Source organism: Schistocerca gregaria, chromosome 8 (genome assembly GCF_023897955.1).
Source record: "Schistocerca gregaria isolate iqSchGreg1 chromosome 8, iqSchGreg1.2, whole genome shotgun sequence".
NCBI lineage: Eukaryota > Metazoa > Arthropoda > Insecta > Orthoptera > Acrididae > Schistocerca > Schistocerca gregaria.
Genome location: NC_064927.1, coordinates 434,356,678 through 434,370,454, shown reverse-complemented (window position 1 = coordinate 434,370,454; position 13,777 = coordinate 434,356,678). Strand labels below are relative to the sequence as shown.

The window sequence follows — 13,777 nt, the reverse complement described above, 5'->3', positions numbered from 1 at the left end:
TTCATGGAGACGGTTGTGAATGGTCCTCGCCGATACCCCAAGAGCAACAGTGTCCCTAATTTGCTGGGAAGTGGCGGTGCGGTCCCCTACGGCACTGCGAGGTTCCTACGGTCTTGTGCATCTGTGCGTCGCTGCGGTCCGGTCCCAGGTCGACGGGCACGTGCACCTTCCGCCGACCACTGGCGACAACATCGATGTACTGTGGAGACCTTACGCCCCACGTGTTGAGCAATTCGGCGGTACGTCCACCCGGCCTCCGGCATGCCCAAGATACGCCCTCGCTCAAAGTCCGTCAACTGCACATACGGTTCACGTCCACGCTGTCGCGGCATCCTACCAGTGTTAAAGACTGCGATGGAGCTCCGTATGCCACTGCAAACTGGCTGACACTGACGGCTGCGGTGCACAAATGCTGCGCAGCTAGCGCCATTCGACGGCCAACACCACGGTTCCTGGTGTGTACGCTGTGCCGTGCGTGTGATCATTGCTTGTACAGCCCTCTCACAGTGTCCGGAGAAAGTATGGTGGGTCTGACACGCCGGTGTCAATGTGTTCTTTTTTCCATTTCCAGGAGTGTATATTGTGATCTCAGTCTATATCTGCTCTGGGTACGCCTTACAATCCAGTATCTGATTTCGGAATCTCTGTCTGACCATGATGTAATCTAATTGAAATCTTCCCATATCTCCCGGCATTTTCCAAGTATACCTCCTCCTCTTTTGATTCTTGAACAGGGTATTCGCTATTACTAGCTGAAACTTGTTACAGAACTCAATTAGTCTTTCTCCTCTTTCAGTCCTTGTCCCAAGGCCATATTCTCCTGTAACCTCTTCTTCTACTCCATCCCCTACAACTGCATTCCAGTCGCCCATGACTATTAGATTTTCGTCCCCCTTTACATACTGCATTACCCTTTCAATATCCTCATACACTTTATCTGTTCATCTTCAGCTTGCGACGTCGGCATGTATACCTGAACTATCGTTGTCGGTGTTGGTCTGCTGTCGATTCTGATTAGAACAACCCGCTCACTGAACTGTTCACAGTAACACACCCTCTGCCCTACGAATCCTACACCTGTTATACCATTTTCTGCTGCTGTTGATATTACCCGATACTCATCTGACTAGAAATCCTTGTCTTCCTTCCACTTCACTTCACTGACCTCTACTATATCTAGATTAAGCCTTTGCATTTCCCTTTTCAGATTTTCTATTTTCGCTTCCGCGTTCAAGCTTCTGACATCCCACGCCCCGACTCGTAGAACATTATCCTTTCGTTGATTATTCAATCTTTTTCTCATGGTAACCTCCCCCTTGGCAGTCCCCTCCCGGAGATCCGAATGGGGGACTACTCCGGAATCTTTTGCCAATGGAGAGATCATCATGACTCTTCTTCAACTACAGGCCACATGTCCTGTGGATACACGTTACGTGTCTTTAATGCTGTGGTTTCCATTGCCTTCTGCATCCTCATGTCGTTGATCATTGCTGATTCTTCCGCCTTTAGGGGCAATTTCCCACCCCTAGGACAAGAGAGTGCTCTGAACCTCTATCCGCTCCTCCGCCCTCTTTGACAAGGCCGTTGGCAGAATGAGGCTGACTTCTTATGCCGGAAGTCTTCGGCCGCCAATGCTGATTATTTATCAAAATTTAGGCAGTGGCGGGGATCTAACCCGGGACCGAAGGCGTTTTGACTATGAATCAAATACAATACCCCTAGACCACGAGCACAAGGACTACAAGTGGATAAATTGATGGACGGAGAGGGTTGTATGGGCACACGACGGCAAGGTCTTCAGCGCCAGCTCAGTAAGAGATTGAGACTCAGAGCAGTAAGATAAAACAGAACGTAAAACACAGGTAACAAGCTTGGAAAAATGTGTGCCTACCCACACCGAAGCAGTACGACATGGACAAACAGGAAGAAAGCGGCAGAGAGAGCTAAAACAATATAGCACATGGAAGAGGCTGGCTGGCTGACCGCTAGGAAAAAAGGGAGGAGCCAGCCACTTTGCAATACACTAAAACCTCCAGCCTAAAAGTGTAGGCCAGAGTCCAGACACATCGCAAAGCTTTAAAACCCTAGACACCCACGTCTCATCATTAGCTAAAACACAGGCCAGATCCCCAAAAACTTGTGGTACTACCCCTGCATCACGGTATAAAACGCAGTCCGTTAAAATGTGACGGACAGAGATGTGCACACCACAAGCATCACAAAACGGGGGATCCTAGCTATGTGTGAGAGGACAGTGCCCAATCCGCAGACGCATGAGGGTCACTTCTTCCCGCCTGAGCTACCGGCAGGAGGAACGCCACGGCCGAATTGTTGACTTCACCAACCGCAGTTTATTGGCCATCACCGCCAGCCATTCTTCCTCCTACAACTCCATGCACTCCTTGTGAAGTGAAGAGGTGACAGACCGCAAGGGAATAGGACACTGGACCACATCCTGCTCTCTGCAGGCTAGAGATAGGCAAACTCGTTCAGCCCTGAGAACTAGTTCACTCCTGATCGTTCTTTTTTGGGAACCGTTCATTTTTACTCGTCCACCGTTCATTTGTGCTTGGTATATGGTTCTTATGAAAAACTGATAATTAGTAGTGCAGGTGACTGAAGGATGGAGGGCACCAAGATGGGGTACTTGCCTCCCCACTGGACTACAAAGTTTTTATTCATTACAGAATTCTTACACACTTTTAGAAGTAATTTCTGTGATTCTGCAGAACCTCTCGTTTAGCCAACTGTAGCGTTGTGTCGTTGACCGCAGGGAAATAATATAGGGTGGTGTACGGAAAACCGGCCCCGAGTACAGACTGCTCGCCAATTACGGACTATGTTTGCCCGTTACGAGCATGCACAACAAACAGACAAATATGTAATAATTAGGCAGTGAAGAAATAACAAGCTAATGCAAGCAACAATTGCGAAACAATCGATGTCGACGTGTAGAGAGCTGGAGAAGAGAACATGAAAATCTCAATCCACGCGCGTGGGCTATAGCTCATTTAGTCTTGTAAACCCGTTGGTGGTTGTTTCCCAACTTAATAGACCACAAGTGTCTTGTATAAAATTCTTCGTTTCGACTTCCACTACATAGCTATGCTACGTTGTAAACAATAATCGTTTACACCGTATATATACTTCACGTTCTCTCTGAGTACGTAGGCGAAGTAGAGACTTTATGGAAACATAAAATAAAATGTGGTTTTCTCATCATACTTGCGTCACACGCTTAGTAAAAATTAGGTTTCTATGCTGCATTATTATAGTTAATGCAGCAATCATAATAATAATAAAGTTCGCAGTGATAAAGTTTTTGGTTTCAAAGCTCCTTCTGAACAAATGTTTTCGAGATAATAAGTAAATATGATTTTACGGCAATCTATGTCTTTTCAAATGGAGACGCACCACTTTTCCTACTGAGCCAAAATGACCCACAACCCACTTTCTTTTTTTCAAAGAAACCAATCTAGCAGGTAATGCAAATTGGAAACAACCAAACTTAAAAATAATTGGGGCCTTCTTAAATGTAATGTTTTGTATATGAAAGTTACACGAAAATCGTTTTATATGAATTTTCTTACACTAAAAATTAATCAAATTATTGAAAGTTAGCTGCTAAATCAAGTCGATGAAACCAAAAAATATGTGAATAACAAAAAAACTTGCCTTGTTATAAGTATGTCTTCTGCTATTCATCGATATAATGAAGTGAGCTGATATGCCCTTTTGTTACCTGAAAAGACGTACCTATTACATACAACGTAGTTTTTATGTAATTTACGTAACTATAAAATACTTTTTGATTACCGGTCGTGGGCGCTGAATAGCCTGAGCCAAGTGCAAGAACAGTTTTGGAACACATGTAAAATGGGCGAGCGCAGTGAACGAAACGAGCAACTGGTTGCGGAACTAAGACCAGTCGGCAGTGGGATTGAGACAGGTGGTCATGCGAAGAACGACGAGTGCGGCCGAGGGAGACCGAGACTGAGACGAGCACGCGACCGAGGCTGGAACGAGAACTGCCGAAGTGACCGCCGCGACCGAAGTGAACTAGTGAACTATGAACCGATCGTTCCTCGTTCCCGGGAACTATAAGTAGACCACCGCGATCGAAGTGAACTATGAACCGATCGTTCCTTGGAATTCGTTCCTCGGTCCTTTCGTTCATCTTGGTGAACCGTTCCTTTGCACCCGTTCCCGAACTACCCATCTCTACTGCAGGCCACCTTGGTAGCCCGATCGGCCTGTTCATTGCCCCATATTCCTACATGACCAGGCACCCAGCAGAAGGACACCTCGTGACCGTGCGCTTGAAGCAAGTACAGTTGGTCATATATCGATGGACCATGTCCTCAGCTGGGCACAGATTCTGCAATTATTGTAAGGCACTAAGAGAATCGGAGCAGAGGAGTAGACACAGGCAGTATATATCTACTTTCTCTTTTTATACTATGAATGAATTGCTGTTAAGTTTTTAATTTATTACTGACTCCGATAATTTGCTCCGGCTTTTATAAATTTATATAAATGGTAGACAAATCTTTAATGTTTTAAAGCAAACGAAACACTACACTTCATTGCTACGTCAGTTTGTAAAAATATTTCCCTACCTTTGTTGGTGCCATTCTCTCGTAATACAACAGACATCCGGCGACGACAGCGAGAAACCACCGCATTGGGCAGGTGGGGGCAAGTCTTGTGCAGTACAAGTACACGCGTGCCTTAAGCCACTGCACACAGCAACGGCGATATCATTGCCTGACCGGCGCTGTACCAGCTCTTATGCCATGTGTTTGTTGATCGTTTCTGTCGGCACTGTTATTAAAATAGCAGTGATCGCTTTTCGCGTTTTCTGTAGTAACGCAGTATTTCAAATCAATGCACGAACCTAGGGGTGGATGGTATTTTGCAGAGAGGAATATGGTGCAGAATGCACCCTCCGTCAAACGCCGCGCGGTGATTTACATCTGATGGGGACAAAGGTGTGGACAGAGTGTGCGGGGCACGTCCCGACGCGGCAGTGTTGACGGCCGCGGGCTGGCCTGAAGCCGCTCCCCCCACCAACGCCCGCTACCCCTGGCTTCCCCCACCACCTGCCGCCGTGGCGCGCGCCCCGCGTGGCGCCAGAACTGCCGCCCGCCACGCCACTCAGTCAGTCGGGTCCGCGCTGCCGCCCCGCCAACAACTCGTCCGCGTAGATCTCCGCCGCCGCCGCCACAGTCCGCGCGCGCCATGGGGCCCTCCACGTCCAGCTCGCCCGCGATGCTCGCAGCCGCCGCCGCCGTGCTTCTGGTGGCCTCGGGGCGCGGCGCCGCCGCCGGCAGCTGCCGCGAGGCCAAGCTGTGCTGCCCCGGCCGCGACTCCTCGTGCGTCGTGCAGAAGGCACCCATCAACGCCATCATCGAGGACCTCAGCGACAAGCCTTGCTATTGCGATCACGCCTGCCTCAAGTTGGGCGACTGCTGCACCGACTTCAAGGACGCCTGCGGAGGTGAGTAACCGCGGCTCCGCTCTGCGCTTTGTTTGCGTGCGCCGCGTCCATTGTCTCTGGAGACACCACTGTGCCCCATTCGACGGAAACCTAGCATGTCGGGCAATTAGGTCGCGTCTATCCGTAAATGGTGCCCCTCATTCGCGCACCGTCAGCTGAGTAACCTACTAGCCTAACTTACTGATCACCGTCTACCACATCAGTACTCAACAAACCTTTGTAAAGTGCGAGGCAGAGGGTACTTTCCAATGTGCCCCGTATTAGGTCCTAATAACTAAGGTTTCTTCCTGTTGCATTAGCTGGAAAAGAATGTTGTGCAACGTAATTATGTTAATTGCGGGCGTCAGCAGCCAAATTACCAAATTTTGAAATACACGACTCGCACTGGTTATAGTATACTTTCTACTGAAAGTCACAACCTGTTTCGCGTCAACTGAAGACGCATCCTCAGGTGGTAAAAATTATTTTTAACAAGTCATCGAGGGGAGGTAGCTGCCTTAGAGCCATTCCCCGTCATTCACGTCACGCTGTAAACAAATAGCGGGCTAAAAGCAGTAGTTCATATTTGAAACGAAGGGGGTATCACAACCGTGCTATAAGCAGGACGGTGGTTGAGCGGCAGCAGGCAAGGCGGTATTTCAGTTGACGTGAAACCGGCCATAACTTTAAGTAAAAAGTATTCTACGGCCAGTGCAAGTAATTTCTTTCGCAATGCGGTTAGTCTAATCTTGTCCTCGCGATTGTCACGGGAGTGGAGCTTAGGGCGTTGTCGTACATTTCCATACCGGAATACGTTTCCTTGAAACATTTTACATAGGCTTTCGCAGGACACAGTTACAGATATATTCTTTGCGACAGACCCAGCGACCGTTTTGCTATCTAAAATTTATCGTTTATTTCGCCGTCTGAGTCGCACATTTATTTTTATTGTTATGCTACGGCTAGTTTCAATGAAAGTTGATAATCTTAACGTAGGATTTCCTGAACAGAACTTCCACGTATGAGGTGTATGGCGAGACCGTGATTTAAAATAAAAACGACCGGTTTCGGAGAAAACAATATTCCCATCTTCAGGTGCACAAATTTCGCAGCCAGATCAGAGGTGGTTGCATGCCGTAGACACCAGACTGCACTGTGGAACAGGAGGACGTGACGCTTTGGTACAGAGGAGTTCCGCCTCTTGTACAGTGCAGTCTGGTCTCCACGGCATGCAACCACCCCGCAATTCACTACTATATCTGTGCAACTGAAGGTGGTAAAATGGTTTTACCGTAAGCGTTCGTGTTTATAATAAATCAAAGTCACCATTAATGATCTTTAGACCTACAAACAGAGAGAAACAATTAATGTGTACATAATTTTACAATAAGCAGAAACGTGTGGTAGGTAACCGTTTTATGTATTTAGGTGGCTGCGTAAGCAACCCATTGGATCCATGTGGAACTACACGTAAGAATGCTATGATATGCAACCGCTAAAACAGATAACAGGTGGAGGAATATCAAAACAACCGGCAATGCATTTCAAATGGTGACGTTTTCACAGAATAATTGCCACCTCTTTTAAAGTGTCTGTCAGTCTAGGTTTATAATTATTTTAATGGCGCTCTGCCTCCGTTCTAACAAATCTGTGCTACTCGCGGTGTCCTCCTTTATTATTATTATTATTATTATTATTACTATTGTTATTGTTGCTGTTGTGGTCTTTATTCTGAAGAGCAGCTTGGTTTAGCTAGCTCTCCACGTCTGCCCATCCAGTGTAAGTTTCTTTATCACTTCGCCAAGACCCGACTATCGGTCGATTCGCACTGGACGTAATGTGATGTCAAAATATTCCACAATGCGTTTGAAATGGTGGCATTATCAGAACACATCAATGCGACGTCAACGTCAAGGTTTCTCGTTACAAAAGTTTTGAACCTGACATTCTTAGAGTGACGGTGGCGTCGTCTACTGACATAGCAGAATAACCTACTCTCTCCACGAGCATACATTTTATAGTAGTGGATTTTGTACTTTTTGTCTCCTCTTAGGCTTTGTATTCTAGTATTTTCTCTGTTTTTTTTTTTCCTGACACAGTGCGGATTTCATAGGAGTGGAATGTTATTTTACGACCGTTCTTGCACAATCGTGACAGATAAGCGAAAGTGAAAAATTCTCTACGGAAATGACATACGTTTCGCAATACATGGACGAAGATGAAGCGAATATTGCGTGGCAAAAAGAGTGTAAGTTAATGAAACAATTCTCATTAAATATCCTTTCTAACAGTGGAGAAAATATGCCTTATTAGGGGGGAAACGAAAACTTTTTTGGTGGTAATTTGGCACGTAGAACGAAAACAAAATAGCAAATAAATGCCGATGTCCTGACAAGTTTGAGCGACACTTTACCTATTGCTTAACATCTTAGGAGTTAACCGTGCAAACTCTGACAGGAGTTCCCGTTACGAATTCTACTTTGACCTTTGCTTTTTATTTCTGATAACAAGTCCATACTTTTTGTATCGCGGGTGGTATCTCAAAACCTTACCTTAACATGGTGTAATGGAAGTGGCGTTATGTTGACATTCTGTCTAGACTAGCGTGAGGGACACATCGCCTTGCGTTCCACCGAAGCACAGTTCGAATTTACGTCCTGCTGCTTCCATGGCGCTGGTAACTGCCGACGTCAGATCTAAAACATTTTTTGGTGGAGAATAAAACGTGATCTCTTTCAGTTTTCCTACACAGCTGGGTTTATTTTTTAAAATTTATTTGCAGCCGATTTCGAAATATCCATTGCTTCATTAACAAGCACTTTTGGATTCGTCATTCTTCTGACTGGCTTGTTGCGACCCTCCAAGAATTCTTCTGCTACGGTAACCTGTTCATCTCGGAGTGGCACTTGCACAATACGTCCTCACTTATGTGCTTGCCGTAGACCTCCTGCAGTGTTTGTCTTCCTCTACACCTTTTACTCCCTACAGTTACTTCTAGTTCCATTCTATAGATGTGGTGGTGGTGATGGTTAGTGTTTAACGTCCCGTCGACAACGAGGTCATTAGAGACGGAGCGCAAGCTCGGGTTAGGGAAGGATTGGGAAGGAAATCGGCCGTGCCCTTTCAAAGGAACCATCCCGGCATTTGCCTGAAGCTATTTAGGGAAATCACGGAAAACCTAAATCAGGATGGCTGGAGACGGGATTGAACCGTCGTCCTCCCGAGTCCAGTGTGCTAACCACTGCGCCACCTCGCTCGGTCATTCTACAGAGGTTATCCCCTGATGCCTTAACGTGTATCCTGTCATCCTGTCCCTTCGTCTTCTCTATGTTTTCATTGTGTTCCTTTCATCACCGGTTCTGCGGAGAACCTCCTCATTCCTTACCTTATCACTCCTCCTAATTTTCAATGTTCTTCTAGCATCTGAAAGGCTTTGGTTACTTTTGGTTCCAGTGTAACAGAATTCTTTAACTTCGTCTGTTTCGTGATCACCAATGTCGATGCTGAGCTTTTCCCTGTTCTCATTCCCGCTACTTCTCATTACTTTTCTCTTTTTCGGTTTACTCTCAAATCAAGCACTTAAGCAGTGTTATTTGTGCTTTCACTGCTGTATCTCGTCGAAAACAGTGATAAACTGTCTGAAGATGAAGCCATGTTTGCTTGGAAATACATTGAAAATCCCTTAAAAGAATTGATACTTGAGTGAACAAGAAAAATAAGAGAATAACAAAATAGGGACATAGTCGAATCATAGTTGCATGGTACATGAAGTGTGGACATTTCCAACGTGAAATGCACCAGGGAAATCTCCAATCTCAGATTCCAGTTCTTCTATGCTACTTGCCGATATAATCATTGTTAATATAGATTACTGAATCCGCCATTTCTAAAAGGTTCTGTTGTTGTTGTTGTTGTGGTCTTCAGTCCAGAGGCTGGTTTGATGCAGCTCTCCTTGCCACTCTTCCTGTGCAAGCTCCTTCATCATCCAATATCTACTGCATCCTACATCCTTTTGAAACTGCGTAGTCTATTCATCACTTGGCCTCCCTCTACGATTTTTACCCTCCATGGTGCCTTCCAGTACTAAATTGGTGATCCCTTGGTGCCTCAGAATATGTCCTACCAACTGATCCCTTCTTCTAGTCGAGTTGTGCCACGAATTTCTCTTCTCCCCAATTCTATTCAATACCTCCTCATTATTTATGTGATCTACTTATCTAATCTTCATCACTCCTCTGTAGCACCACATATCGAAAGCTTCTATTCTCTTCTAGTCTAAACTATTCAGTGTTTATGTTTCACTTCCATACAGGGCTACACTCCATACAAATACTTTCAAAAAGGACTTCCTGACGCTAAAATCTATACTTGAAGTTAATAAATTTCTATTCTTCAGACGCGCTTTCCTTACCATTACCAGTCTAAACTTTATGTCTTTTCTACTTCGACCATCATCAGGTATTTTCCTCCCCAAATGGCAAAACTCATCTACTACTTTCAATGTCTTATTTCCTAATCTAATTCCCTCAGAATCACTTGATTTATTTCGACTACATTCCATTATCCTCTTTTTGATTCTGTCGATGTTCATCTTATATTCTCCTTTCAAGACACTGTCCATTCCGTTCAGCTGCTCTTCCAGGTCCTTTGCTGTCTTTGACAGAATTGCAATATCATAGGCCAACTGCAAGGTTTTTATTTCATTGTCAATGGATTTTAATTCCTACTCCGAATTTTTCTTTTGTTTCCTTTACTGCTTCCTCAATATACAGATTGAATAACATCAGGGATAGACTACAACCCTGTGTCACTCCCTTCCCAACCATTAGTTTCCTTTCATGCCCCTCCACTCTTATAACTGCGTTCTGATTTCTGTACAAGTTGTAAATAGCTTTTGGGCCCCTGCCACCTTCAGAATTTTGATGAGTGTATTCAAGTCAAAGTTGTCAAAAGCTATCTCTAAGTCTACAAATGCTAGAAACGTAGGTTTGTCTTTCCTTAATCAATCTTCTAAGGTAAATCGTAGGGTCAATATTGCCTCACGTGTCGCAACGTTTCTACCGAATCCAAACTGACCTTTCCCGAGATCGGCCTCTACCAGTTTTTCCATTCGTTTATAAATAATTCGTGTTAGTACTTTGTATCTGTGACTTATTAAACTGATAGTTCAGTAATTTTCACATCTGTCAACACCTGCCTCTTTTGGGATTGGAATAATTATATTCTTCTTGAAGTCTGAGGGTATTTCGCTTGTCTAATACATCTTGCTCACCAGATGGTAGAGTTTTGTCAGGGCTGGCTCTCCCAAGGCTATTAGTAGTTCCAATAGAATGTTGTCTACTCCTGGGGCTTTGTTTCGGCATAGTTCTTTCAGTGCTCCATCACTCTCTTCACGCAGTACCATATCTCCCATTTCATGTTCATCTACATTCTCTTCCATTTCCATAATATTGTCCTCAAGTACATCGCCCTTGCGTAGACCCTCTATATACTCCTTCCACCTTCCTGCTTTCCCTTCTTTGCTTAGAACTGGGTTTCCATCTGAGCTCTTGATATTGGTACAAGTCGTTCTCTTTTCTCCAAAGGTCTCTTTAATTTTCCTTTAGGTAGTATCTATGTTCCCCCTAGTGATACATGCCTCTACATCCTTATATTTGTCCTCTAGCCATCCCTGCTTAGCCATTATGCATTTCTTGTCGATCTCTTTTCAAGACTTTTGTATTCCTTTTTGCCTGTTTCATTTACTGCATTTTTATATTTTCTCCTTTCATCAATTAAATTCAATATTTCTTCTGTTGCCCAAGGATTTCTACTAGCCCTCGTCTTTTTACCTACGTGATCCTCTGCTGCCTTCACTACTTCATTCCTCAAAGCTACCCATTCGTCTTCTACTGTATTTCTTTCCCCTTTGTTGTCAGTCGTTTCCTAATGCTCTCCCTGAAGCTCTCTACACTGGTTCTTTCATTTTATCCATACCCCATCTCCCTAAATACTCACCTTTTTCCTGTTTCTTCAGTTTCAATCTGCAGTTCATAACCAATAGATTGTGGTCAGAGTCCACATCTGCCCCTGGAAATGACTGACAATTGAAAACCTAGTTCCTAATTCTCTATCTTAACATCACATATTCTATATGAAATCTTCCAGTATCTCCAGGCCTCTTCCACATATAACCTTCTTTCTTGATTCTTAAGCGAAGTGTTAGCTATGATTTAGTTATGCTCTGTGCAAAATTCTACCAGGCGGCTTCATCTTTCATTCCTTACCCCCAGTCCATATTCATCTACTACTTTTCCTTCTCTTCCTTTCCCTACTATCGGATTCCAGTCACCCATGACAATTAAATTTTCGTCTCCCTTAACAATCTGAATAATTTCTTTTATCACATCATACATTTCTTCATCTCTTCATACTCTGCGGCGCTGGTTGGCATATAAACGTGTACTACTGTGGTAGGCGTGGGCTGCAATAATGCGTTCACTCTGCTGTTCATAGTAGCTTATCCGCTCTCCCATTTTTTTTATTCATTATTGAACTTACTCCTTCATTACCCCTAATGTATTTTGTATTTATAACCCATTATTCACCTAACCAGAAGTCTTGTTCCTCCTACGACGTAACTTCACTAATTCCCACTATATCTAACTTTAACCTATCCATTTCCCGTTTAAAAAATTCTAACCTACCTGCCCGATTAAGGGATCTAACATATCACGCTCCGATCCATAGAACGACGGTTTTGTTTCTCCTGATAATGACATCCTCCTGAGTAGTCCCCGCCCAGATATTCGAATGGGGAACAATTTTACTTCCGGAATATTTTACCCAAGAGGACGCCATCATCATTCAATCATATAGTAAGGCCGCATGCCCTCGGGAAAAATTACGGTTGTAGTTTCCCCTTGCTTTCAGCCGTTCGTTGTACCAGCACAGCAAGACCGTTTTGGTTAGTGTTACAAGGCCAGATCAGTCAATCATCCAGACTGTTGCCCCTATAACTTCCGAAAAGGCTGTCCCTCTTCCGGAACCACACGTTTGTCTGACCTCTCAACAGGTACCCCTCCGTCGTGGACACACGTACGGTACTGTTATCTGTATGTCTGAGGCACGCAAGCCTTCCCACCAACGGCAAGGTCCATGGTTCATAGGGACCGGGGGGGGGGGGGGGGGGGAGTGATACTGTTTACTGTACCATAAGTTAAGGTTTAATTCATGGATGGCGCATTGGAGAAATGATTACTCCTCTTTCTTTATGGTGGTGATAAGTCAAAAATGGTTCAAATGGCTCATAAGCACTATGAGGCTTAACATCTGAGGTAATCAGTCCCCTACACTTAGAACTACTTAAACCTAACTAACCTAAGGACATCACACACATCCATGCGCGAGGCAGGATTCGAACCTGCGACCGTAGCTAAGGACAAAACACACACACACACACACACACACACACACACACACACACACATACTGACTCACACACTCACACCCATCCCCAAGGGAGGACTCGAACCTCCGACGGAGACAGTCGCGCGAACCGTAGCAAGGCGCCTGTGACCGCGCTGCTACCTTGCGTGGCTCTCTTTGCACGTGCTGTTATATTGGTGCAGTATATCTATGGCATAGTATACGCAGGACATCGAATTATCATAGTTTTCGCACTGAAGACCCTTTCATAAGGTTTTCTAAGTAGGTCCTACAAGTATACTCGCAAAACATACTATAGTGAGTGGCAGAGGGTACTTTGTGTCTTTTACCCCGTCTCATTACAGAGTCGCGGATGGTGTGAAGGAACCTCTCTGACTTTATGTTCATAATGTTTTCGCAATATAGACCTTCCCAACAGGAAACAGTATATTGGCTGCTTCTTCCAGCGACCTTCGCTCTCAGAATTTTAACAGCGAATCACACAGTGATGTACAACATCTCTTTTGTAGCGTGTGCAACTGCTGTTGAATAAGCAACTCGGTGCCACGTTCCAATTTACTAAACGAATCTGTGATATATGCGCATGCCGCTCTTTCATCTTGTCTATTTCTTCTACCAATCCCATCAAATCCTGATCCCAGAATGGCGAGCAGTATTATAGTATCAGTCGAACGGGATTTTTGTTAACTATCTACTTCGAGTGCGGACTGAACTCCCTGTGGGTTCTACCAATACCAGACATATGCCATTCCGAGGACTGCATTCATGTGGTCGTTGGGCTACAGATTGCTCCGTACGCATTCTCCCAGATATGGGGTGGATGCAGCCTGCAGTGGTGGACCCGTCACAGGATAGGCAGGCGTTAGCCAC

General features: G+C 44.9%; 1 protein-coding gene across 1 annotated transcript in view; it reads left to right on the top strand.

The window, feature by feature from the left end:
• The first annotated feature begins 5,132 nt into the window (after nt 1-5,132).
• The window catches only part of LOC126284252 (somatomedin-B and thrombospondin type-1 domain-containing protein), a 1,271,181-nt gene continuing 1,262,536 nt past the window's right edge, over nt 5,133-13,777 (top strand). The window contains exon 1 of the mRNA XM_049983051.1: nt 5,133-5,500. Within this exon, the coding sequence (XP_049839008.1) occupies nt 5,242-5,500 (259 nt within the window). The 5' untranslated portion in view covers nt 5,133-5,241. The remainder of the gene's footprint in view (nt 5,501-13,777) is intronic.